The following is a 22,329-nucleotide window of genomic DNA, read 5'->3' on the forward strand; positions in this document are numbered from 1 at the left end:
AATTGAAATCCATAATACATAAATGTATATGACCATGTAATTTATTTATGTTGTATCCATCCTCAACCTGTACTGCATTCTCCCAACAATTACTTTTATTTTATTTTATTTTATTTTTAAATTGATGCAAATGTGTAATATTTAATATAAAGATATTACATAAATAAATTATACAATTACATAATATTTGATAAAACAGTCTTATTATTTTGAAAATCTCAAAATACAATTATATATATTTTGATTAAACAAATTCTTTGCATTTTAAAAATACATACAATCCATAAAACTATATAGATAAATAGGTGATATCCATGAAAAATTGATTTTAGAAGGAAATTCTTTTTAGTTTAATAAAGCTAAGTAGTTAATTTTGAGGTATCAAAATTAAAAAAATAATTAAATAATCCTTTAACTTAGGTTGATGATTGTCAACTTATTTTTTTATTATACATTTTTTCCCGTCTTATCTCCCTCTATTTTCCAAAAATAGAAATAAATAAATTCCTAAGAAACGTGAAAGAGATGAAAGGACTAAATTATAAAGAAATTAAAAACTATGGGGATTAAAGTACATTTTCTGAAACCATGAGACTATACACAAAAGAGTTCCATTGTTGGGACTTGAAACCCGCTCTCTCAGATGGAAGCCGAGACAGCTGATCATCTACGCTGCAAGGCATACTGATAACTCGGACACATTAACTAAAATAAATATGCAAACATCAGAATGCAATTCCCACATTTATGGAAGTGAAGGGGCCCACAAAGCTGGAAAACAGTCGTCTTGTTTTATTTACCAAATCAACACCCAATTCCAAAGCAAACTTTCCGCTCTTTCTTCATCTCTGATCTATGAAGGAGGAATCCAATTCCCAAAATTTGGAGAAGGAAATGGAATTCAATTCCTCCTCTCCAAGAACCATCCCTGTAGTCTCCACATTGACCAACCCCTTTGACAACAACAACTCCCTTGCTTGCGTCAACGGCCACACACGAAAGCCCATAGCTTTATGCCCTGGAATGTACCATTCACCAGTAACCAATGCTCTGTGGGAAACAAGGTCCAAGACCTTTGAAAGACTTCTTGACCCACCTGAAGATGCAACTCCACAGAGTGAATTGTTGACTAAAACTCCAAAACAGAGCCGTACTAGAATCTTGTATGGTTTTTCTACTGATTATATTTTAAGAGAGCAGTATAGGGATCCTTGGAATGAGGTTAGGATTGGTAAACTGCTTGAGGATCTTGATGCTTTGGCTGGCACCATCTCTGTCAAGGTACTCCCTTTCTTTCTTTTTCTTATTTCTTCTTCTTTTAAATGAATTTATCTGTGTAGTGATTCAAAGTTAGTTTTTTGAATTGTTCTGGAATAATAGGTGGATTAGGTTGTAATGAAAGCTCTGACTTTTTTCTTTGTCTGTGGTCTCAAGGCAAGATTTATGCCTAATCTTATATATATATATATATATATATATATATATATATATATATATATATATCGGTTGAGGAGTAAGCTATGTTGAGGATACCTCTTGCCGTTAAATAAATAATAATAATAATAATTTTAAAGTTCGCAATGTTGTGGTTAAATTGGTTGTCTTTAATACTGTGACATGGGAAATGGATAATGGACTGTATCATATGCTTGGTTTGTTGGCTTTTTTTTTAATCTTCTGTATGCCTGTTTTTGATGCGTAAAGAAATTTGATGTGGAATCCCCAACTACATATATTTTTGGATGATTACGTCTGTTAGTTGAGTGTTTCTCGACAATGATTGAATATTTTGAAATGTAATGCTAGTTCATGTAATTTGGATGGAATTTTCATTGCAGTATACAATTCACATGCATCTTCCTTTCTATTTGTGATTGACTGTTTGTTGTTGTATTAGCACTGTTCCGACGATGATAGCACAACAAGGCCACTGCTGCTGGTGACTGCTTCTGTGGATAAGATTGTCCTGAAGAAGCCAATTAGTGTTGACGTCGATCTTAAAATAGTTGGTTCTGCCATATGGGTTGGTCGGTCATCAATTGATATTCAACTGGAGGTCATTCAGTCCACAAAAGGTACTTTATTCTGGTACCAACTTTAGCTTTAAGATATAGTGTTCCTTGACTTTAAGAGAGTGGAAATAAAAAGGCAAGACAGAACTGATCCTGATGGAGTGTTGTCAAGTGGGTTTGAGTGTTAAGCCCTTTAGTTATACTATTAGTAAGAATCTTATTGTTGCTGTGAGATGTCTTGTGTGATCCTTTCAATCTGAATGCTTCAACATACATTTTGAAGAAGTGAATGAAGAAATGTAAGCAGGATGGCACTTATTTTCTTTTATCTCAAACTACATGGAAGTTTTAATATCTGGCTAACCAAATATATTGTTGAAAATCCAATCAAATGGCTCTTTTTTTGCGTTGTCTTTATATTTCTTAATCACGGTAACTAAATTTGTTTTGCAGAGGGCTCTGACACTTCAGACTCCGTAGCTTTGACAGCCAACTTCATATTTGTGGCCCGTGACTCTAAGACTGGGAAAGCTGCTCCAGTGAATAGGCTGTCGCCTGAAACAGAGAAGGAAAGGTCACTTTTTGAAGAAGCTGAAGCAAGGAGCAAGCTCAGAAAGAGGAAGAGTGTAGAAAAAAAGAAGGAAATTCAGAATGGGGACGTAAATAGACTTGAAGCATTGTTGGCTGAGGGACGAATCTTCTGTGACATGCCAGCCTTAGCGGACAGAAACAGCATTCTTCTAAGGGATACATGCCTTGAAAACTCTTTAATTTGCCAGCCACAGCAAAGGAACATACATGGTCGAATCTTTGGAGGGTTTTTGATGCATCGGGCTTTCGAGTTGGCTTTCTCAACTGCTTATGCCTTTGCTGGATTGGTTCCTTACTTTCTTGAAGTTGATCATGTTGATTTCTTAAGACCTGTGAGTACCAGCATCTTTTCTTTCACCAGTCATAAGCTTTTACTTCATTCTGATTATGTCTCAAAATGAAATATAAGCAACTGCTCTAGACCTCCCCCAAGTACCATCTCCTTACATCGTTGATTGAGTTTAAATTTTTGTCTGAAGCTAAGACATGATTTGCTCATATAAATGTCTTGAAGTTCAACCATCCAATTCAACTACTACATTGTATTTGAAATTTAAACTGCAGATGGTGATTTCTTTGCACAGGTTGTGATTAAAAGAGTGTGTGTGTGTGTGTGTGTGAGATACCTCTGAGAGAGAGAGAGAATTCATAGGTATATCAACTACAGAAGTTGTGCATGTGAACTGCAGTCTCCATCGTCCATGCAATCAATTTGGAGTCATAGTTTGCATCAAGAAAATTTGTTTGGTGAACAGGTTGATGTTGGAGACTTCCTACGCATCAAATCCTGTGTTCTTTACACGGAACATGAAAACTCAGAAAAGCCTCTGATCAACATTGAAGTTGTTGCCCATGTTACCAGGCCTGAGTTGAGGTCCAGTGAGGTAAGTGCCCATATTCCTTTCTTTCATACAACAGAAAATGCTTTCAGAGTAATTGCTAGTCCTTGAAAAGGGTCACTGTCTAGAACTTTTACAGTATGGATTTGAAGCTCAAATTAACATGAAACTTCCCTCACATATTTCCTATCTTTTTAATTGTGTGCTTCTATTTGCCTTGGCCATATTTGAAACAGGTATCGAATACATTTTACTTCACTTTCACTGCACGTCCAGAGGCAACAGCCACAAATAATGGATTTAGGATCCGGAAAGTGGTTCCTGCAACAGAGGAAGAAGCACGCCGTATTTTAGAGCACATGGATGCAGAGTCCATGCAATCTGGCGAAGGCAAAAGCAAATAGGAATGTATATTACAAATTAAAGACAAGCGAAGATATTTGGCATAGCTCTATATCCACTCGACTGGTGTCCAGTTCCACGCATTGGAGGGATCATCAATCTCACTTGATGTAAAAACTAGTCAATCTTGGTGAGCCCACTCATCCATGAATTCATGAGTATTACCATGGAAAAAGAATTCCTGATAAATTTAGTTTCCTTATCACTAGGATACGAATTCCTGGGGTGAAATTTAGTCACCTTTATTTTATATATTTTGAAATACATTTATGTTTCAGTGCCTTTACTGGAAAATAAAAAATGCCCCCCTTCCTAATTTAATATTGCTTTAACTGTTAATTATTTGGACGGGGAAAGAAAATGCGATAGTAATTGCTTGGAAATATGGTTCTAACTTCAAAATATTGTAGCTGTCTTTCTTCTTTGAACTGAAAACAGAATTTCATGGAAAGAAAATTACGAGTTAGATTACGGTGGTAGCAGTAAATTGATGGTGAGATAGTTGTGGTTGTGGTGATGAATAGGGGTATTGATGATGTCGTGGCTATGGTTGTAGTGGTGGTGGAAGTGGTGGCAGTAGCGAAGGCCATGAGGTTGTGGAATGTTGTTGAGGTTTTGCACACCAAAACCGAGTACAGAAGCTCCATGGGAGGGTAAGCTGTTAACACCAGTCATTCTCAAGGTCTGTGAGTGCTAGTTAGTTCTGTATGAGATTTGAAATAAATATAATGCTTTTGCCAAACATATGAAGAGATTAAAATTTCAGAAAAAGACAACAATTACTAATTAGGTACAGTACAGATTGTTCTAATGTATACAACAGGAATACATCCTATGCTCATGACTTGCATAACAGAACAGCTTAGCTTTCCTATAATTGAAGTTTTCGACAGGCTTACGTGACGACATTGCCATTGTCGACTGCGAGTCAAGCCAGCATATTGCCCTACTTCACCCAAAGAAAACCTCGTCGTATACTATCTATATGACAAAAGCAAATTACAAAATCTTTGTCATGGATTTATACAAATATTGAAGAAAAATAAATTACAGAAATCTGGCAAGCCAGATGCCAACCCATGAGAACCCCAACCTGCCCAATTCACCCACCTTAGGCATTTCCTGGCTAGGTGCAACAATAAGTTTACCCTCATATGAACAAGAGCCACAAATATTAAGGAGAAGCACTCTCATCATCGGAGGAATCACACTGCTTCCTTGCATTGGATCCAGAAAAAACCTGTGGCAGCGTTGGATTTACAGGAACTGGAAGCATTGGATTAACTGGAACTGGAAATTTATGGGCAGAACTAACAACTGTTCGCTCATTTATCATACCAACTTCTTTGCACACACGATCAAGAACACTAAGAAAGTCTCTAACCACCATGAAGATTCTGAAGGGGTGAGCCTCTTCCTTGGCGGAATTACCATGGAAGTATTCCGTGATCTCCTTTACTAGTGACAAAGCAACACTTTCTTGGGCTTGAATCCTTAAAATCTTCCCCTCAGCCATTTTCATGAACCTCGTCATTGACTCTGAAAATCTCTGACAGCTCTCCACCATTCCCAATGTTTCATTTAATCGCACCACCTCGCTGATATTCTCAATCCCTCTAGAAAGCTTGGAGACATCACTGCTAAGTACATCAGAATCCATAGCAGCTGCTTTCTTCACATCACCGAGCTCTGAACTCAGACCAGAAACAACTTGCAGGCCGAGCTTCCTACACTTGGCATCTTCACTGGAAGTGGAGTTTGGAGTGTGGTTGGTCCCAGAGAGACGAGCACCTTCAGTTCTTATAATTTCCTGTACAACAAAATGCAAGAGTGTGGTCTTTCCATCTGCACCCTTGACATCAACAAGCTTAAGGAGCGTGTCAAGCTTGAAGGCATGGGCATCACCACGGTTAGTGCCAACATTCATGCGGTTTCCTGTCTTGAGCACAGCTTCTAAAAGTTTCAAAAACATCCTGCTATTTCTCAATTCTTCACAGGCTGCCTGTAAAAAGGAAAAACCAATGAGACTTGGGCAGTGACATCTCAGATCCACCAACACCAAACAATAATGACAAGAAATCACATGGATTAATTTAGAAAGAAAGAAGCACAAGGACTGGTGATTGCTAAGCGCACAGAATTTTCTATTGGATAGCTGACAAGGTAGCACCTTTGGGCCATTCAACAATCATCCATAATAAGTTTGAGCAGCTATCTCGAGAATTGCAGAGCCAAATGGCTACTAAATGTTTTTAGGTGTTGAGGAATGTACAAGCACATAAATTGTAGGCTTGATGACCACAATTATACCACAACCAAAAAGAAGCAACAAAGAATCAAAGGAAAAGGATTAGAAGACTCCATTTACCTCCAGAGTTTCAAAGGACCTTTTGAGGTATTCAACCTCGGACTCAAAATTGGCTACGTAAAGCATTGCATCCACTCGTTTAAATGCAAAAGGTACATCAATCACTGCCTTCAGGAATTTCTCAGCATGACCAAGCTTGGTTGGAGAATCATCTTTGTATTCTTTCAATTTACGCTCCTCTTCTTTGGTAGGAGCCATCTTCAATAAACTTTCTAGAAGTTCAGTTCCTAGAGTATCAACATTTCCTGCATAACAAGTGGGACCTGTTTTAGTTGCGGGATCAGTAACAAATAATTGGGCATGTCACTGCACGCTCATCATACAAATTAAAAGGGATCGAAAGAAGCAGCAGTGGATGATGGAAGCAAGATGTCAAATGTAATCGAACGCAGGCTGGCTCATAAAAATTAAATGCATTGTGTACGTCCAAAGGCCAGAAGCAACCGAAGATCTTTCAGTAAAGTTAAGCAATGGTGAAAAGAGACCTCAACAATAAAATACTGGTTCATCTGCGGGTCAAATATGTTAAAAAAAAAAACAGCCTAGAAAGGTTATTTTCAAGCATCAAAGAAATATGCCAAGAATTCATTCCCCAGACAGAACCCCAAGACATGAAATAAAACAAGACACTTGGACCATGTCTACTATATTAATGGACATTTACCTTCTAAAAGGCCTTCACAAACCTCCTCAATTGTCACATTGAATGCCCGGAGCAAAATTGCAATGTTCTGCGCCTTTTTGGGATCAAGTACCCTATTTTCTTGGTTGGGTGTTAGGCTAACTGAATGAGGAGTGGCTGGCTTTGGTTTTGGCGTATTGACGACGAACAATGTCTCAATCATTTCCTCGTTCAATCTGCGGAATATCCAATTAAACCAATTACTCAGGAGAGAAGAGAATATAATCCATATTTGAACTAGAAATTTAGACCTATTTTACTAAAAAAAAAAAACACGAAAACACCGATTAAAAGTAAATAGCTAACACAGGGTTCAGAGTCTTACTTAAAAGAGCTGGACCTCAGATGATCCCACACCATTTCACGATCAGAGCTTGCTCTAACTTTATCCCAATGCAAGGGCTTTAACTTTGGTTTAGGAGTTTCCTCGTCATCCTCCATTGTTTTAGAACTAGGTGGCAACTCAATTGGCGATACATTGGTTGTGCTTTGTAATACAAAAGGCCTTGAGGGTGGTATAAGCGCCGGAGGCTTTGAAATTGGCTGGTCTGTTGGTGTTGATAATGCATTAACACTGGGAGATTCCCATTGTCTTCGCGGTAGCAGCATTGGCGGGGGCGGGGGCGGGGGCGGGGGCGGGGGAGGCGGAACTGACATAAGCTGCTCGAAAACATTACTAATTCTTGCATTTAGACCCAAAACACTAGAAGTCATTGTTGGTGATACATCTGGGCTCTTTCTATCCGGCGAAGAAGAAGGTGAAGACAATAATGTAGGAGACATCTTAGTATGATCCGAAACATTCGAGATTCTGGGAGATGAAAATGTGCTCTTAGCTACAGACAATGAAGGAGACATCTCAATTCGATCCAAAACATTTGAAACTATTGGAGATGTAGGTAGGCTCTTCTCGAAACCTCTTTCTGGTGAAGAAGCAACAGACAGTGAAGGAGACTGCGCAGTTCGATCCAAATCAATTGATATTTTCGGTGATGGGGTCCTTTCCAAATCTCTATCAGGTGATGAAGAAACAGAGGACAACGACGGAGAATTCACATTAAATCGAGCCAAATCGTTCAGTACTCTTTCAGGTGAAGTTGAAACAGAAGAAGGTGAGCTAGAAGGTCTATTTTGGGCCAAATTGCTATTCAATATTCTAGCTGGAGATAAAGATGGAGACCGCATAATCACATTGTTTCGATCCAAATCATTCAACACTCTAGGAGAAGTAGAAGCCGAAGACAGTACATTTCTTTCCAAATTTAGTGTAATTTTAGGCGAAGCATATGGAGATGAAGCACAAGATGATGAAGAAGATTCCCTCTCATTATGAGCATCCATTATTGATGGCGATGGCGGTGGCAACGATTGAGCAGCAAGTACAGTAACAGATTCCGGCGATTTTGGTCTGGGACTCAAACTTACTGGCGGAAAAATACTGAGAGAATGAGACCGAGCAGGAGAAGCTGAAATGGAAGACGAATGCGAGCTTGAAGATTCAATACTTTTTGCATCAAAACCTGCAGCAGCAACAGAAAAACCTCTTCTAGACCCGCTGGAGCTTTCTCTACCGCCTGAAGATCCTCGCGGTGAGTAAAACTCCTCTTCCTCCTCCTCTTCATTCCCATCCCTATCAAAATTACCACTTCCATAATTCTGCCTCGAATTATCCCTGTTGAGTGGTGGAAGGGGCCGGAGCTCCGGGGACTCCAGTTTATGATGATCAGACCTGACATTAGTGTTGTCATTGGAGCTTTCATCTAACCTCGTTGAATTTACTACAGTTCCCAAGTAAAGAAACTCGGAACTAGTTGAAGAGGTTCTTAGTTTATGGCTGTTGCTACTTGCTCTTGTATCTGCAGTTACTTGGTACTGTCTGTTACTGTTACTGGATCCACCGTAAGTCTTGTTGTCGGAGAAGTTAGTTTGGTTTCTCCGGCGGCGAGCGTAATAAAAGGCGATGATGCCCAAGACAATGAGAGCGGAGATGACAGCCGAGATGGCGACGACAAGGAGTTTTTGGGAAGTGGGTTTGGGTTTAGAGGACTGAGGGAGGATGAGAGAGGAGATGTTGGCTGGGAAAGATGCGAATGCGGTAGGGGACGGGGGGGGTGGAGGGGAAGGGTAGGAAGGGAAAAAGGGGGATTGGTTAGGGGTGGGAGTGGGAAATGGGATTTGGGATGGTGGCGATGGTGGCGATGGCGGGGAAGGCGGGGCAGGGGATGGAGGTTCGGTGGGAGGAATGGAGTCCTGTGGGAAGAATGGTTGATGAAGAATCCGACGGTTAGTGGTGGTGGAGGAGGATAAGTGGAGGGGCGCGTAGGATAAGATGAAGAGTGATATAGTGATGAAGGAGGAAGCGAGGAAAGAGGTGGGCATTTTGTGGTGTCTCGGCTCTACGTTTCAAGAGCAGAGAGGAGGAGGAGGAAAGAAATGTGCTGTGGGTGTGATTTGTGGGGACTGTTTGCTTTGTTGAAAGAGAGAGCGAGAGAAAGGAAAATGGGAAAGGGTTGAATCATGAGAGAGTAAAAGGAAGAGGAAGGGAAAGTGTGGAGGAGAAGGAGGAGGAGGAGGAGGAGGAGGTGATGCATCCAGCTAAGATTCTGCTGGTGAGTTTGTCTGGTATTTGCTACTGCTATTAGTGAAGTGAAAAAGGGTGACTTGAGTCTTTGACAATTTGCGTATGAGCTACAAAAAAATATGTTCGCTTTTCTTTTGGTCTTCTTTTATTGGGTTGTGTAATTCTACGGCGTGCTCTTTTTCTACGTAATCAGACTCTACTCTCAATTTTCTTCTTTTCACAAAAAACATCATCATATCAAACATATATATATATATTCGCTAACAAATATATTTAAATAATATTTTTTATTTTTTAAATTTTATTTTTTGATATCTTACATTAAAATAATTTAAAAATATAAAAAAATTAATAATTTTAAGTTTTTGACAAACATATAATAAGCTATTAGGTTCCTGAATATCATTTACGGCAGAAATAATAAAACAAAATTATTTTATTACCTTAAAATCCGATCTTTTTCGGCTTTGAATAATTCTTTAAAAGATGAGTTTGTCGCAGATCACAAGTTGTTTAATTGTTCGACCTCCAACAATAATCTACACGAACTACTATTAATAAATCTTTTAAATCTTTATTTAGTAATAGTGATTATTGTGCTTAGAGTGCTAGTTTTTTATTTTATGACTTATGTAGTTTTTCTATTTAATAGATAACAACAATTGAAAAATAAGATGCATGACTTACTATTTATAGAAAAATTTAAAAACCCCTATAAATTTGCAAAATATTAATTTTTTCCTTAAATAATATCCATATATTATTTAAGGATAATTTTAAAATTTTAATCAATCAAGTCCCTAATTGATTATTCTAAGACTATAATTATAATATTTGAATTAAATACATTCTAATGCTTAATTTCTAAAATTATTTTAAATCAAGTAACACTTTATTAATTATCTCACTTAATTTCTGATTAATGGTTCTTAATGTAAGCAGCGTGACTTATTAGGTTCTTAATATGATGGCTTAAATATAAATTATAATTCTAATTAAATATAATTAAACCAATTAAATAAATTAATTTATTATCAATTCAACAATTGATTAATTTATATTTGAAGATCATGTGCATCGTTTAACAACGTATCATAATCTCTTAAATATTAAAAAAGTCATTAGTAGTTTCAGTGATATTTTTCTTGATGTAATTAATATCATTTTATCAGTATTGTTCTTATTTAACATTAAAGCATATAAAATGCATGTTATATTAAATCATGTTTGTTCTCTACATAATAGTTATTGATTGTTCGAATAAGATTTGAAACTCTTTTCAAATCTTATTCCACCTTAACTAAGAATTTCTTAGTCTATACTATTTAAGAACAGATAAATTTTTTTTTTAATTCACCTTAAATGATAAGTACTCTCTTGATCACTCAAATACCTTCATATGGTTCATGATATACTTAATGTTTGTCCCTTCGTCACCTCAATTAAAATAATATGTAACAGGATTAAAGTATAATATTTTTTTATATAAAATAATTTAGTGATTTCAAGTTTAAAGATTACTTACACGACTGTTACATGAGTTTTTCTATAGACATAGGTGATCTCTTCATGTGGAATTCTCATGAAGGTAAATTCAATGTATATGTCTTATGATAAACACATATATATTAGTTCTAGGTATTTCTTATACTTCAGCTTACAAGAACAGTTGTTTCATTTCATATTAAAAGGAACATGATATATATCAGCCCCTGCCTCTCTAATAAATATAGAGTATTTAAGAGAGTATCGACCACAAATATTTAAGAAAACAATACTTTAATACAACAAGAATCTCATAATAATAATAATAATAACTTTGTAATTTCCTTCGCAAAGTATTTTTTTATCTTATGAACTTTATCTCTACTCTGAATTCATAGATCGAATACTAGATTCGTTAATATAATATGATATAAATATTAAAGGTAAACTAAATTAAATTTTTATAAATAATAAATATATATTTATATAAATATAATAATGTTACGTGTACTAAATAACCAATCGATCTGCTACAGAATTGTTAAACTAACCCTAGGCCACGTAGCAAAACGGTGCCATTTTGTTTCTCAGGGCAGTTTGAAATTGAAATTCAGCCCCTTCTTCATGAAAATGATGCCTTTGAAGGCCCCAATCATGGACGAACAAGACAAGCTCATCTTAATAATTATGTATTCAATAGTTAAATCAAATAAGTTTTTAAAATAGCAATATAGTTTGTTTAATGATTATGTAACCCTAGCCTCATTGGACCACCTCCTCCCGATGTTGAAAACGGGAAAAAGCAATCGAATTCCAATCACATCACAACCACAAAGAAAATGAAATGATGTGATCTTGCTAGAGATAGGGAAATAGGGATGCTTTTGCTCTGCATGAACGTGAAATTATATTTCCAGGTTGGACGACTCCTAGGGTTTAGTTTACCGACAATTACGCCCTTAACTAGAGGTCAAGAAAAACGGTCGCGTACAGGGCCATGAAAAAATAAATCATAAATTATTTTTCATAAAAATTATTGACCCACCCCCACTACAGTATTCATCACAATTGTGGTAAACAGCTCGAAATGAAATGAACTGTTCAGTTGTAGCTACCATTCCACTACTTTTCATACCAACAAAAAAATAAATTATTAAAATAAATCATTAAACTTAATTTTTAATAGTTATTTTTTTTTCTGGAATCATTTTTATTTAATAAGATGGTAAAATAAATAAATTTTAAAAAAACCGAGCACCATCCCAACACCGATATTTTTTTTTAAAATCATGATAACCTTATAAAAAATAAATCAAAATAAATTATGAAGTCTGATTCATAATAATCATGTTTTTTTAACAATGTGATGAATCATTTTTTATTTAATAACATGATAGGAAAAAAATGGATAATAGTAAAATCGAGCACTAACTTAATACCGTGATGTTTTTCCAAGACAATAATAACTCCTGTGTAAAGAAAATCAAAGTAAATAACAAGGTTCAATTCTCGATAAACATAGTGTTGAAATATGAAAATGAATTTTTGTAATAAAAAACACAAAAATAAAAAAATATTACTATTCCAATAAAAAGTAACATGTGAGAAGACGAACAATTTCTCCTCCCCGATTAGTTCATTGTTAATTTTAATTTGAGTTGAAAATAATAGATTTTTTTAATAATTATTTTTAAGATCAATATACTAAAATGATTTGAAAATATTAAAAAATATTAATTTAAAATAAAAAAATATTTTTTTAAAAAAATGTTTTTAAAACAAAAAACAAACTAGTTATTTAGATGGGGAGGGAGAATAATTAAAGTTAAGGGTTCAAAGAAGGTGATGGGAGAGAAAGAAATAAAGAAAACAAACAATGATTCAAATATAATTATTGATGAAGAGGAATGTAAGTGCCTGTTTTTTTTTTAATTTTTTTCCTATTAATATAAAAAATTGGCAGTCATGGTTACATTGAAGACTGTCTATGGATGGACATGGTGTTGCTTTGAAGACTATAACGTTGTGATCAAATCTACCTTTTGTGATAATTTGCAGTTTTCATGTTCACTGTCGAATGATGTGAGAACAATGATGGAACATCGTATCGATTTAGTGTTTTATTATTCTCTTACTTTCTAATATTAGGTTAAAATGGCCAAGAGTAACACTCATGTCTAATAAAAATAATAAAACGAACTATATAGTGGTGTTGTAGTGGTAAGAGCTTGGGATTAAGAGATTTGCTTCTTTTATAGTCTTAGATTCGAGCCATGTGCTTGCTCATATAATGGTCGCTAGAGGTTTATAAGGTCGTTAACTTCAGGGCCCGTGAGATTAGTTGAAGTACGCGAAAGCAGGTCCGGACACCCACGTTAAACTAAAAATAATAATAGTAATAGTAAAACGAAGAAAAAAATTTCAAGGGACAGCTCAACTGGTTAAATTTTGGGTTTCTTTTTCAATGATCACAAGTTCAAGTTCTTTTAGGGTCATTGGAAACTTATGTGATTGTTAATTTTAGGATCTGTGAAACTAGTTAAGGTATGCACATACTAGTCTGAATACTCGAGTTTAAAAAACATGTTTTCTAGTTTTTTTTTCTTAAAAAAAGAAAGAAGAAGCTAGTTTTAATACAATCTTTTTTATAATTATTTTAGAGATACTATTGTTGTATATAATAAAATGTCCAAGGCAGTCAAATATTGAATCAAGTTTTCTTTTTTCTATTATTTTCTTGTTGACGCGACATCAATCACGATGATAAATCTAAATGCTATTCCACGACTCAATGTCCGTATGATCACGTAATGATGAATTAAAATAAAAGATATTGAACATCAAATTAAATAACGTTAAAGAGTAGGTATTGTTTTCAATTAAAAATCATATAAACGCAAGGCAGGCATTCAATTAAAAATCACTACTGGTCTCTTTGTCTTTTCATTTTAAAATTATTATTTAAAATTAATATTTTTTAATGCTTTCAGATCATTTTAATATACTAATATCAATAATTAATTTTTTTAAAATAAAAAAAATAAAATAAAAGAGATACAATTGCTTGGGACATGTTTGGTATAAAATATATTGTTTGGAAGGTGTACAGAACCCTCTAAGTGAAGGGAGTCGAATATCAACGCCCTTTCCCCCAAAAGAATGCAATAATAAAAACGAAAGGCAAAGACTAACCGCCCCTCTGGGCAAGGACAGGGGCGCACCGACACTTGATTGCTGGCCTTTTTGCTCTTTATTTCTCCTCGGGGCTTTGGACCGTTGAAAAATAAATAATTCGAAAAGCATGGCAAACGACCAGTAAGTAAGTGCATGATGGAGGTGGAACATGGACGACACTGTAACTTCCAAATCTTGGAAATATATATTATTGTACTATATAATATACACGATGCTCTTTTATTTTATCATACCAGTCTTTTCAAGGAACCAAGATGACAAACAAGTATATAAATTATAAGCATGATTATACACTAATTATTGGCGAGGCTGAGGCTGTCTTTCCTGTACGTTTGAAAGCTGTTTTTTTGAAAGTAATTTTTTTATTAAAAATATATTAATGTTTGTTCGGAACGTGGTTGTATTTATTTTTCAAAATGTTTTTTGTGTTGAAATACATTAAAATAATATTTTTTTTATTTTTAAAAAATTATTTTTGAAATCAACGCCTCAAAACGATCCAAAACACATATAAAAAATTAATTTTTAAAAAACATGATTTACACCGCGTTCCCAAACATTCTCCAAAATCAACTTATACACGAGTTAAAATTAATTTTAATTTCTAAGTAATCTTAATTTGAATCTATAACATAAAGAAAGAAAGAGAGAGAGAGAGAGGGGGAAGGCCACCAACCATTCCAACCCTTTACTATTTGCTAACCAACTTGTATTTATTTAAATATTTTGAACGAATACGGGCACGTAGGTAGCCACTCAAAATCACAATCATATTAAAGTCAATAACAAGCTTGTAGTAAATTCAAGAGTTAAAACTTGTTTTCTAATTTGATTATTTTGGGGGGAATGAGGTTTCTTGGCTTTAAATATTGCTATACAATAGTTTTATTCATGTCTCTTTGCTGGTGATCCGCAGCAGCAATAACAAAATTAATATTTATAAATAAAATAAATATTTTTAAAGTATTTTTTATTTAGAAATACATATTATATGAGGTTTTAAGATATAATTTATATTATTTTTTAACACACATTCTCAAGTGAAAGCTATTTAAGCTTGAAACTTGCATATACTCATATTATTTTGTGTTTAATTTTTATTAAATAAATAAGGGTGATGAGATTCGAACTCGTGACCGTTTGATCATTGATACCATATCAAAGAACCATCTTAACTCAATAGCTTAAGCTATCATGTGAGGTCATAAGATATTATTTATATTATACTCTAATAAAAATAATGCTATTTTAATTTTTTAAAATTTATTTTTGATATGAGTACATCTCTACTCTACGCTCTAAAATATTAAAATAATAATTTAAAACTAAATTAAAATTATAAAAAGTTTTGAGAAAACAGGATTTGAGATCTGGACTCCATGTGAACAAATAAAACCAGGCACATCCACACAAGTGTACTTCCCTCAGTTCTCACTTCTCTGGGCCTCTGGCTAAGTATTTGGCTTTGTCAATCCTCCATCAGCAGCAGGTAGTTCCTTTCAAAAATACTGCCAGTACTCTGTAGTAAATGCTGATTGTGGCAGTCATGAACGCCATGCATAGACGCATACATCACATATGGATTCTTCGACGAGAGAGGGAGTGAAATCAAGCTCTGAAAGCTGCCTTCCCTTTGCTGCCCAGACGATTGTTCTCTGGTTTAAAGCTGTTCTTTCTTATTGCTACACTGCGAATATTTCCAAACGGAAATAGACATTCTAGCTATTATTATTGTTATTATTATTATTTCATGAGAGTGACAATACATGACGAAAGTGATGATATTACTTGGCAATAGTCTCTATCCCTGTTCTTGGCAACTTCTTGGGATTTTTTTTCCCACGAAAAACATGTATTGTGTTTTATTAGTTCTAACATACAAGATGCCTAGAGAAATCCTAACTTTTTGGGATTGGTTTAATTTCTTAGTTTAAAAAATTTAATATGTTTTTTATAATTAAAGCATCCTCCAATTTAATACGAAAAGCCTAGAGAATTAGTAACCGGTAGTTAATATTTGTAAAATATTTTTTTAATACATGTAAGGACTTTCCGATAATAAACTTAGTAACTTTATAGAAAGAAAAAGTAAAATAATATTTTAGAAAGAGATACTTTAAAAATATACATGCATCAGAGAATGAATGAAGAAACTTGAAGGATTTATGATGTATTTATAGTATATGGATTTTTTTTTTTTGAGAAGAGGGGCTAAAATATAATTTTTATTTCTATAATATTTTAAGTTGTATTTTACTTAAAATAATAAATATTAAATTAATATAAAATATTAAAAAACTCGTTAGGGATACCAATTTTTTTTCTAATTAGTGCTGGGTACGGCCCGTGAGAAATGAGTGCACATTGACTGGCGGATGCATGTTATTACAAAAGAAAAAAGTTATGGCGCGTGTAAATTTACAAGAAAATAAAGTATCCACCACGAGGGCATAATAAATAAAGTCATAAACGCTAGTATCCAAAGCAGGGAGACGGACAGCAAGGAAAAACAAATATGAAGAAAACGCTTTGATTCATATATATAGATTGAAAAAAAGAAGAAGAAGAAGCAGAATTCGATCCATTACCAACACATCACGTGAGGTCTCAGCTTGAATGCATGATTGAGTTTCTGTTTCTGCTTCTTTTAGGGTATATTCTCTAATGAAACCTTTCCTCGATCTTCTCTTAGATTAGCTTTCTAACAATGATATGTTTTTCTTTTCTTTTTTTTCTCTCAACTCCAGAAAGCACCAAAAGCTTGCAAAGTGAGATTTCCACCAGGAGAAAAAGTTGTTGGTAGATTTAAGAATGCCAGTACTAAAGCATGGAGGTGCAAAGCCTTTATTTTTATTTTTATCTTTCTTGTCTTTTGGGCATAGCATCTCTAACTTTAGAGGAAGGGCGCCAGTCCCCCCCCTGAAGAATCAGGCCATGAAAACAATGAAAAGGAAGCCCTAATCAGTAACATACATGGGATAACAACGCTTCTAGGAAGCAATTAAACATGCTATTTCTACCGTAAACAACACAGTAATGCTCCCTACAGGTGACCACATGATATCTTGAAGCTTGCAACTTGGATAAGAGTCTGTTGTTGCTGTGGACAGTCCGTCACGCGCGCCCTCTCGCTTTTGGTAATAGCATCTTGAGGGGATTAACCTTTTTCAGTAGCCATAATAAAAGAAGATGAAGAAAAGGAAAAAGAAGAGAGTGAAAGCAATAAAGTGACTGGCTAAAGATGTGGAGCCACTGACCACTGATGATATACATGGGCGAGTGAGTGTGTATTGATTTTTACTGTGCAACGGAGATTCAGAGATCGGCGTAGATGCATACACTGCCCAGCGGTAGATTCTCAACAGCAGGAAAAAGAAGGAAACTTGCGTGGATTGCAGCAGCAACAATGATTCTCAAAATGAGCTGTTGCAAAAATAATCAGTACTGCTTCATAAGGTCCTTGAGGATATGATTAATGCATAAGACCATATGGGAAACGAAGTGAATCTTAATTATTATTAAGCCAGATTTAATATATATATATAAACTGAATTAAACAAACGCAGTTGCCGAAGTGTATGATGATTTCTTGACCGTCCATTCATCTCAATTATGGAGTTTCTATTATTTCACATGGGCTACAACCAGAGGTCCAGAACCCCTTTTTTTATATGTAATTAGCTAACTTATATTCCATATTTTGTTTGTCATCACGTGCTTCCTTGAAGTTTCGCAAGGATGGAATGCTCCCTGTTGAGGAGGCAAATTACTAAATAAAATGTGGCATCTTCTGCAGAACAAGGACTCAAGCTGTGCAAAGAGCTTTCGACCCATGCAGAGGTGTTTAATTATAGTGTGTTTCCTCCCAATAAAATCTCTTAGATATATAGACAAAACTTGTTCGAAGTCCATTGGAACGATATAGCCGCCCTCCTTTTTATACATATAGAGAAAAACAAGCCTGTTTTTTTTTTTAAAAAAAAATCATTTCCTGCAAACTTATTTTCACCATTGAACTTTTTTCCTTCTTTTCCTTTTTTTTTTTCCCATCTAGTATTTGACCAAAATTTCTACATTTCACTACTTCATTGCATAAAGTTTCCTCCTCGAGATATTACATATAATTGTTCATATATAGTCTTGAAAAGAACCTGTCTGAAGATGAACACACGGCCTGTAGGAAAATGGAAACAATAGCACTCTTTATGTTTTGAAAAGTAACCAAGAAATATACATCTAGTGGACTTGAAATCAAGCTTAGAACAACCAAAAGGAGTTGAATATGGATAAGATGCACAGCCAAAAATTCATAAAAAAAATATAACATGGTGAAGATTTAAACATGAGCTCATATATAGGATCAAGACTTGCCATGAAGAATAGGAGTAGGTAGCCTATTAATGAGAAAAATTGTTATGGTGAAGGTTGCAGTCTAGAATTTTGATGGAATAATAGCATGAGCTGTAACATTCCAGTTAACAAAACAACATATCAAACATAATAACGATATAAAAATAGCATGGTAATATTTTTTTTTTATTTCCGAATTTACATAGAGGTTGATGAAATTTCTACTAAAATTTCAACAGAATTTCCCTTATAGTTCAGCATATCAAGTTATCGACAATTGCCTACCTTTCAAGGCTTTGATAACCACATAGGTTCTTCATCTTAATTTTCATTTCATATTATCCCGCCCTTAAAAACATTCTCAACGTCACATAGATCATTCATCTTTCAGTATTAATATCATATAAATTCTTAGTAGTATAATTCGAAACATGTGTTAGATCAAATGAAAGAATTATTAAACCAATCATGCATGAAAATCCTAAGACATACATGTACGTCATGATGATATTGTCAGGTTTCCCTCTTTTTTTTTCTTTTTCATCCCTCACTTATTCATGCCTTTTAGATCTAGTCCTCTCCTCTTTGTTTTTCCTATATTAGGTCCCAATTTCTCTTTATGCACTTATGTATTTTCACACTTCAAGTTAGAGTTTTTTTTTTTTTATCTTACCAATGGTTCTTCTCTATTTACTTAATCTCATGCATTGATGTTTAAGAGGTTTATATGAGCCATTAAAATGAGACATGTCTCAATAATATGACGATGTTTAGCTAAACCATTTGTCCAGGAGTTTCAAGACAATATAATCAATAGAATCCCTATTGAAGTAAAATAGTGTTTTAAAGTTGTATTAACAAATTCACCTTCCTCGTTGCTATGAAAAATTTTCACTTGAGTTTGAAATTGGGTTTCTAGCATTCTGAAAAATTCAGGAAGAATAAGAATGACATTTGATTTATGATTCATGGGAAAAAACCATATGTAGCAATATAATTCATCCACAATAATCAAATAAAACTAAAAACCATTATAAGAAGTTATGGGAGCTGGTCCCCAAACATCCATATGAAGAGTATGCAACAATGTTTCAACATATGTAATTCTAGATGTGATATGATTCGGGCAATGAAAAAACAATTAGATTCGGATTCTGATGTAAAATACGCAATTGTCTAGTTTCACAGAAACAATCATAATTCCCAATCTAACCGTTGGATTGAGCTGAACTTTTACGTGAAGTCTCTTGACATGTTTTCCTACAATGAGATAAAATTTTAGGTCAATCAGAGTTTGGGAAGACATCTCAATACTAGTCAACATAGGCTGTATGAATTTGTTATTTACTTCCTTTTGACTTGTGGACTTCCTATTTGGCTAAGATTCTTTTCCTATAAGGATATGACAGCTAGTTTTAGGAATTTTCTAGTCTTGTAATGATATTTAATGGGCAACAACATAGTTTTTATGTGTGGTATGGACTCCATATTAATGTGAAATCCTTATGGTGTATGGAAATAATTATTCTATCCTTATTATAATAGGAATCTATCATTAAATAAGTTTCCAAGTCAACTAAGAATACTTTGCAAACAAGAAAACTAAAGAGGAGGCAACTTCAGATTTGATTCTCTTAGCTTATATGAGACTTCTAAAGGGCAACAAATCTGATCCTATTATATTTAGGATATTAAATTCAGATTTATTATTGTTATTATTATTTTCTTCTTAGTTTAGGGTTTATTTATATTATTTAGATTCAATTGTAAGCGGGCATCATATACATAAGGGGTTTATTAAGGTTTGTTTCAGTATAGAGTTATAAAGGCATAACCAGACATGTAAGGTTAGACAATTCAGATTAATAAAACTTCTTGTTTACCACACTTGTTGTGTGTTGTTGGGATAATCTCCCTTCCTTGGTTTTTTAAAGAACTGAAAAATGACTCATCGAAGAATAGATGACTTCTTGGTGTCATTCTTGTACTTCTTATTCGGGAATCAATATTCGTTAGGTGGGGGTTTTCGTTTCCAATAGTGTTGGTGCCTAGTTACAAGTTATCTTTGTGTCACACTCCTATCAAACCTGATTTACTTGGCTCTCCGGGAATTTGGTGTCTTTGTGTATGGGTTGCTTGACTGCATGATCAAAAGGTTCGCTTCATTTGGTATTAGATCTTGGCTTCATTAATCAGGTTAGTTTCGGTCAGATTGTCTTCTTCCTATATTATTCTTGATTAGTTATATTGAATTGAGTCTTTTGGGATTAAAAAAAAAAGGTGTCATGTTATTCTTTCTTTCCAAAATTTCTTTTTAGAGTAAAAAAAAAATCAGAAAATGTTATTTAGGACAAAGGGATATGTTTTGCTTCTGTTTTGCATCCACTTATCAAACCATATTGTAATTGTGTCAAAACTGATATTCTAGTTATTTAGGGTGAAATCAAATAATATATCAATTTTCAACTCATTTCGACATCATTTGATTTAGATTCCAAATTAAGGTTTTAAAAGGGCTGATTCACGTCAGTTTCGTGTCCATATATTAAATCAATTCAGCATTAAATCTAACATGATATTCTGGTTTTTTAGCATGAATTCGTTCTAAATTTCAAATTTCATACCATTTAAAAGTCGTTTGGTTTAGGGTCCTTTTTGGGTCTAAAAAGGTTTGTTACGTTCGTCAATTGAAAGTCCGTGTAATTTTGGGTCATTTTTCAGTCCTCAATGTCTTTTTACTTTCTTTACTGTCATTAGCTTTCATTTTAGGTTTTGATATAAAAAAATGCAAAGGGAGTATTGCAATCAGGATTTCATGTATTCTAATGAGGTATTATGGCAAAAGAAGAGGAAGATTCAAAAGGAAAGGTGGTATCAAAATGAGAGAAATAAATAGATTAGTGTTATAAAAAAAGAAACCTAGAGTTTATCTCCTATTCTAGGGGAGATACAACAAGAACGTGATGTGTTAACGATATTAGTTGATGCCCAGCAAGCTTTAGAAAGAGAGGAGCAAAAACACCGCTATGATGGTAAACGAAAGAGAACGGTTATTACCTTCATCCAAAGTTGTTTGTGATAATTGTTGGCAAGAAAAAAACTTTAAAGGCTTCTAAAAAAGGCTAAAACTTTGTCTATTATCCTTGTTAATGATTTGAGGATGATTCATCTAGAAGAGAGAGGGAATGATATGTTTCGAGCAACAAAAAAAACAATCTAATTCGGATTCTGATGTAAAATGCGTAACTGTTCAATTTCATAGCAACAGTCATAGATCCCAATTTGACCGTTGGATCGAGCTGAAGTTTAACATGTGGTCTCCTGACATGTTTTCTATCTTGGGTTAAACTTTCAAGTCAATCAAAGTTCAGAAAGGCATCATAATATTGGTCAATAAAGGCTATACAAATTTTGTTATTTACTTCCTTTTAACTTGTGGATTTTCTATTTGGCTAGGATTCTTTTCCTACAAGGATGTGGCAATTGGTTTTTGGGAATTTCCTAGTCTTGCAAGGATATTTAATGGGCAACAACATAGTTTCTGTATACACTTCATATTAATATGGAATCCTTATGGTGTATGAAAACAATTATTCTATCCTTATTATAATAGGAATCTATCATTAAATAAGTTTTCAAGTCAACTAAGAATACTTTGCAAACAAGAAAACTAAAGAGGAGGCAACTTCAGATTTGATTCTCTTAGCTTATATGAGACTTCTAAAGGGCAACAAATCTGATCCTATTATATTTAGGATATTAAATTCAGATTTATTATTGTTATTATTATTTTCTTCTTAGTTTAGGGTTTATTTATATTATTT

The 22,329-nt window shown here is 34.2% G+C and overlaps 2 protein-coding genes and 2 long non-coding RNA genes across 5 annotated transcripts; 2 read left to right on the forward strand and 2 right to left on the reverse strand.

The window, feature by feature from the left end:
• The first annotated feature begins 785 nt into the window (after nucleotides 1-785).
• LOC133682774 (acyl-coenzyme A thioesterase 2, chloroplastic) lies at nucleotides 786-4,165 on the forward strand. Of its 2 annotated transcripts, none has more exons than XM_062106291.1 (5): nucleotides 786-1,281; nucleotides 1,898-2,075; nucleotides 2,466-2,935; nucleotides 3,293-3,487; nucleotides 3,679-4,165. In XM_062106291.1, exons 1-5 carry the CDS (start codon nucleotides 856-858, stop codon nucleotides 3,844-3,846), a joined length of 1,437 nt encoding a protein of 478 aa, XP_061962275.1. In that variant the 5' UTR covers nucleotides 786-855; the 3' UTR covers nucleotides 3,847-4,165. The 2 variants fall into 2 exon arrangements, with proteins under 2 accessions (XP_061962275.1, XP_061962276.1); XM_062106292.1 differs by having other exon boundaries at nucleotides 789-1,281; nucleotides 3,359-3,487.
• Nucleotides 4,166-4,604: 439 nt separating this feature from the next.
• On the reverse strand, nucleotides 4,605-9,587 carry LOC133682772 (formin-like protein 1). Its single transcript, XM_062106289.1, has 4 exons — nucleotides 7,220-9,587; nucleotides 6,877-7,070; nucleotides 6,213-6,457; nucleotides 4,605-5,846 (listed from the first exon to the last, which is right to left on the reverse strand). Exons 1-4 carry the CDS (start codon nucleotides 9,271-9,273, stop codon nucleotides 5,019-5,021), a joined length of 3,321 nt encoding a protein of 1,106 aa, XP_061962273.1. The 5' UTR covers nucleotides 9,274-9,587; the 3' UTR covers nucleotides 4,605-5,018.
• A 7,064-nt stretch (nucleotides 9,588-16,651) lies between these two features.
• Nucleotides 16,652-17,677, forward strand: LOC133683154 (uncharacterized). The gene is made up of 2 exons (XR_009836760.1): nucleotides 16,652-16,807; nucleotides 16,903-17,677. It is a non-coding gene; the product is annotated as an uncharacterized LOC133683154 (long non-coding RNA).
• Nucleotides 16,977-17,787, reverse strand: LOC133683153 (uncharacterized). The gene is made up of 2 exons (XR_009836759.1): nucleotides 17,413-17,787; nucleotides 16,977-17,317 (listed from the first exon to the last, which is right to left on the reverse strand). It is a non-coding gene; the product is annotated as an uncharacterized LOC133683153 (long non-coding RNA).
• Nucleotides 17,788-22,329: the final 4,542 nt, after the last annotated feature.

The sequence above is a fragment of the Populus nigra genome, chromosome 2 (assembly GCF_951802175.1).
Source record: "Populus nigra chromosome 2, ddPopNigr1.1, whole genome shotgun sequence".
In the NCBI taxonomy this organism is placed as follows: domain Eukaryota; kingdom Viridiplantae; phylum Streptophyta; class Magnoliopsida; order Malpighiales; family Salicaceae; genus Populus; species Populus nigra.

What these genes read in the sequence shown, in the direction of transcription:
- LOC133682774 (XM_062106291.1), top strand. Translation starts at nt 856, where the DNA reads ATGAAGGAGGAATCCAATTCCCAAAATTTGGAGAAGGAAATGGAATTC. An exon ending in ATGTTGATTTCTTAAGACCT is followed by an intron (nt 2,936 to 3,292) that starts GTGAGTACCAGC and finishes TGTGAACTGCAG; the next exon opens with TCTCCATCGTCCATGCAATC. An exon ending in CTGAGTTGAGGTCCAGTGAG is followed by an intron (nt 3,488 to 3,678) that starts GTAAGTGCCCAT and finishes TATTTGAAACAG; the next exon opens with GTATCGAATACATTTTACTT.
- LOC133682772 (XM_062106289.1), bottom strand. Translation starts at nt 9,273, where the DNA reads ATGCCCACCTCTTTCCTCGCTTCCTCCTTCATCACTATATCACTCTTC. An exon ending in CTGAGGTCCAGCTCTTTTAA is followed by an intron (nt 7,071 to 7,219) that starts GTAAGACTCTGA and finishes GATATTCCGCAG; the next exon opens with ATTGAACGAGGAAATGATTG. An exon ending in GGTCCTTTGAAACTCTGGAG is followed by an intron (nt 5,847 to 6,212) that starts GTAAATGGAGTC and finishes TCCTTTTTACAG; the next exon opens with GCAGCCTGTGAAGAATTGAG.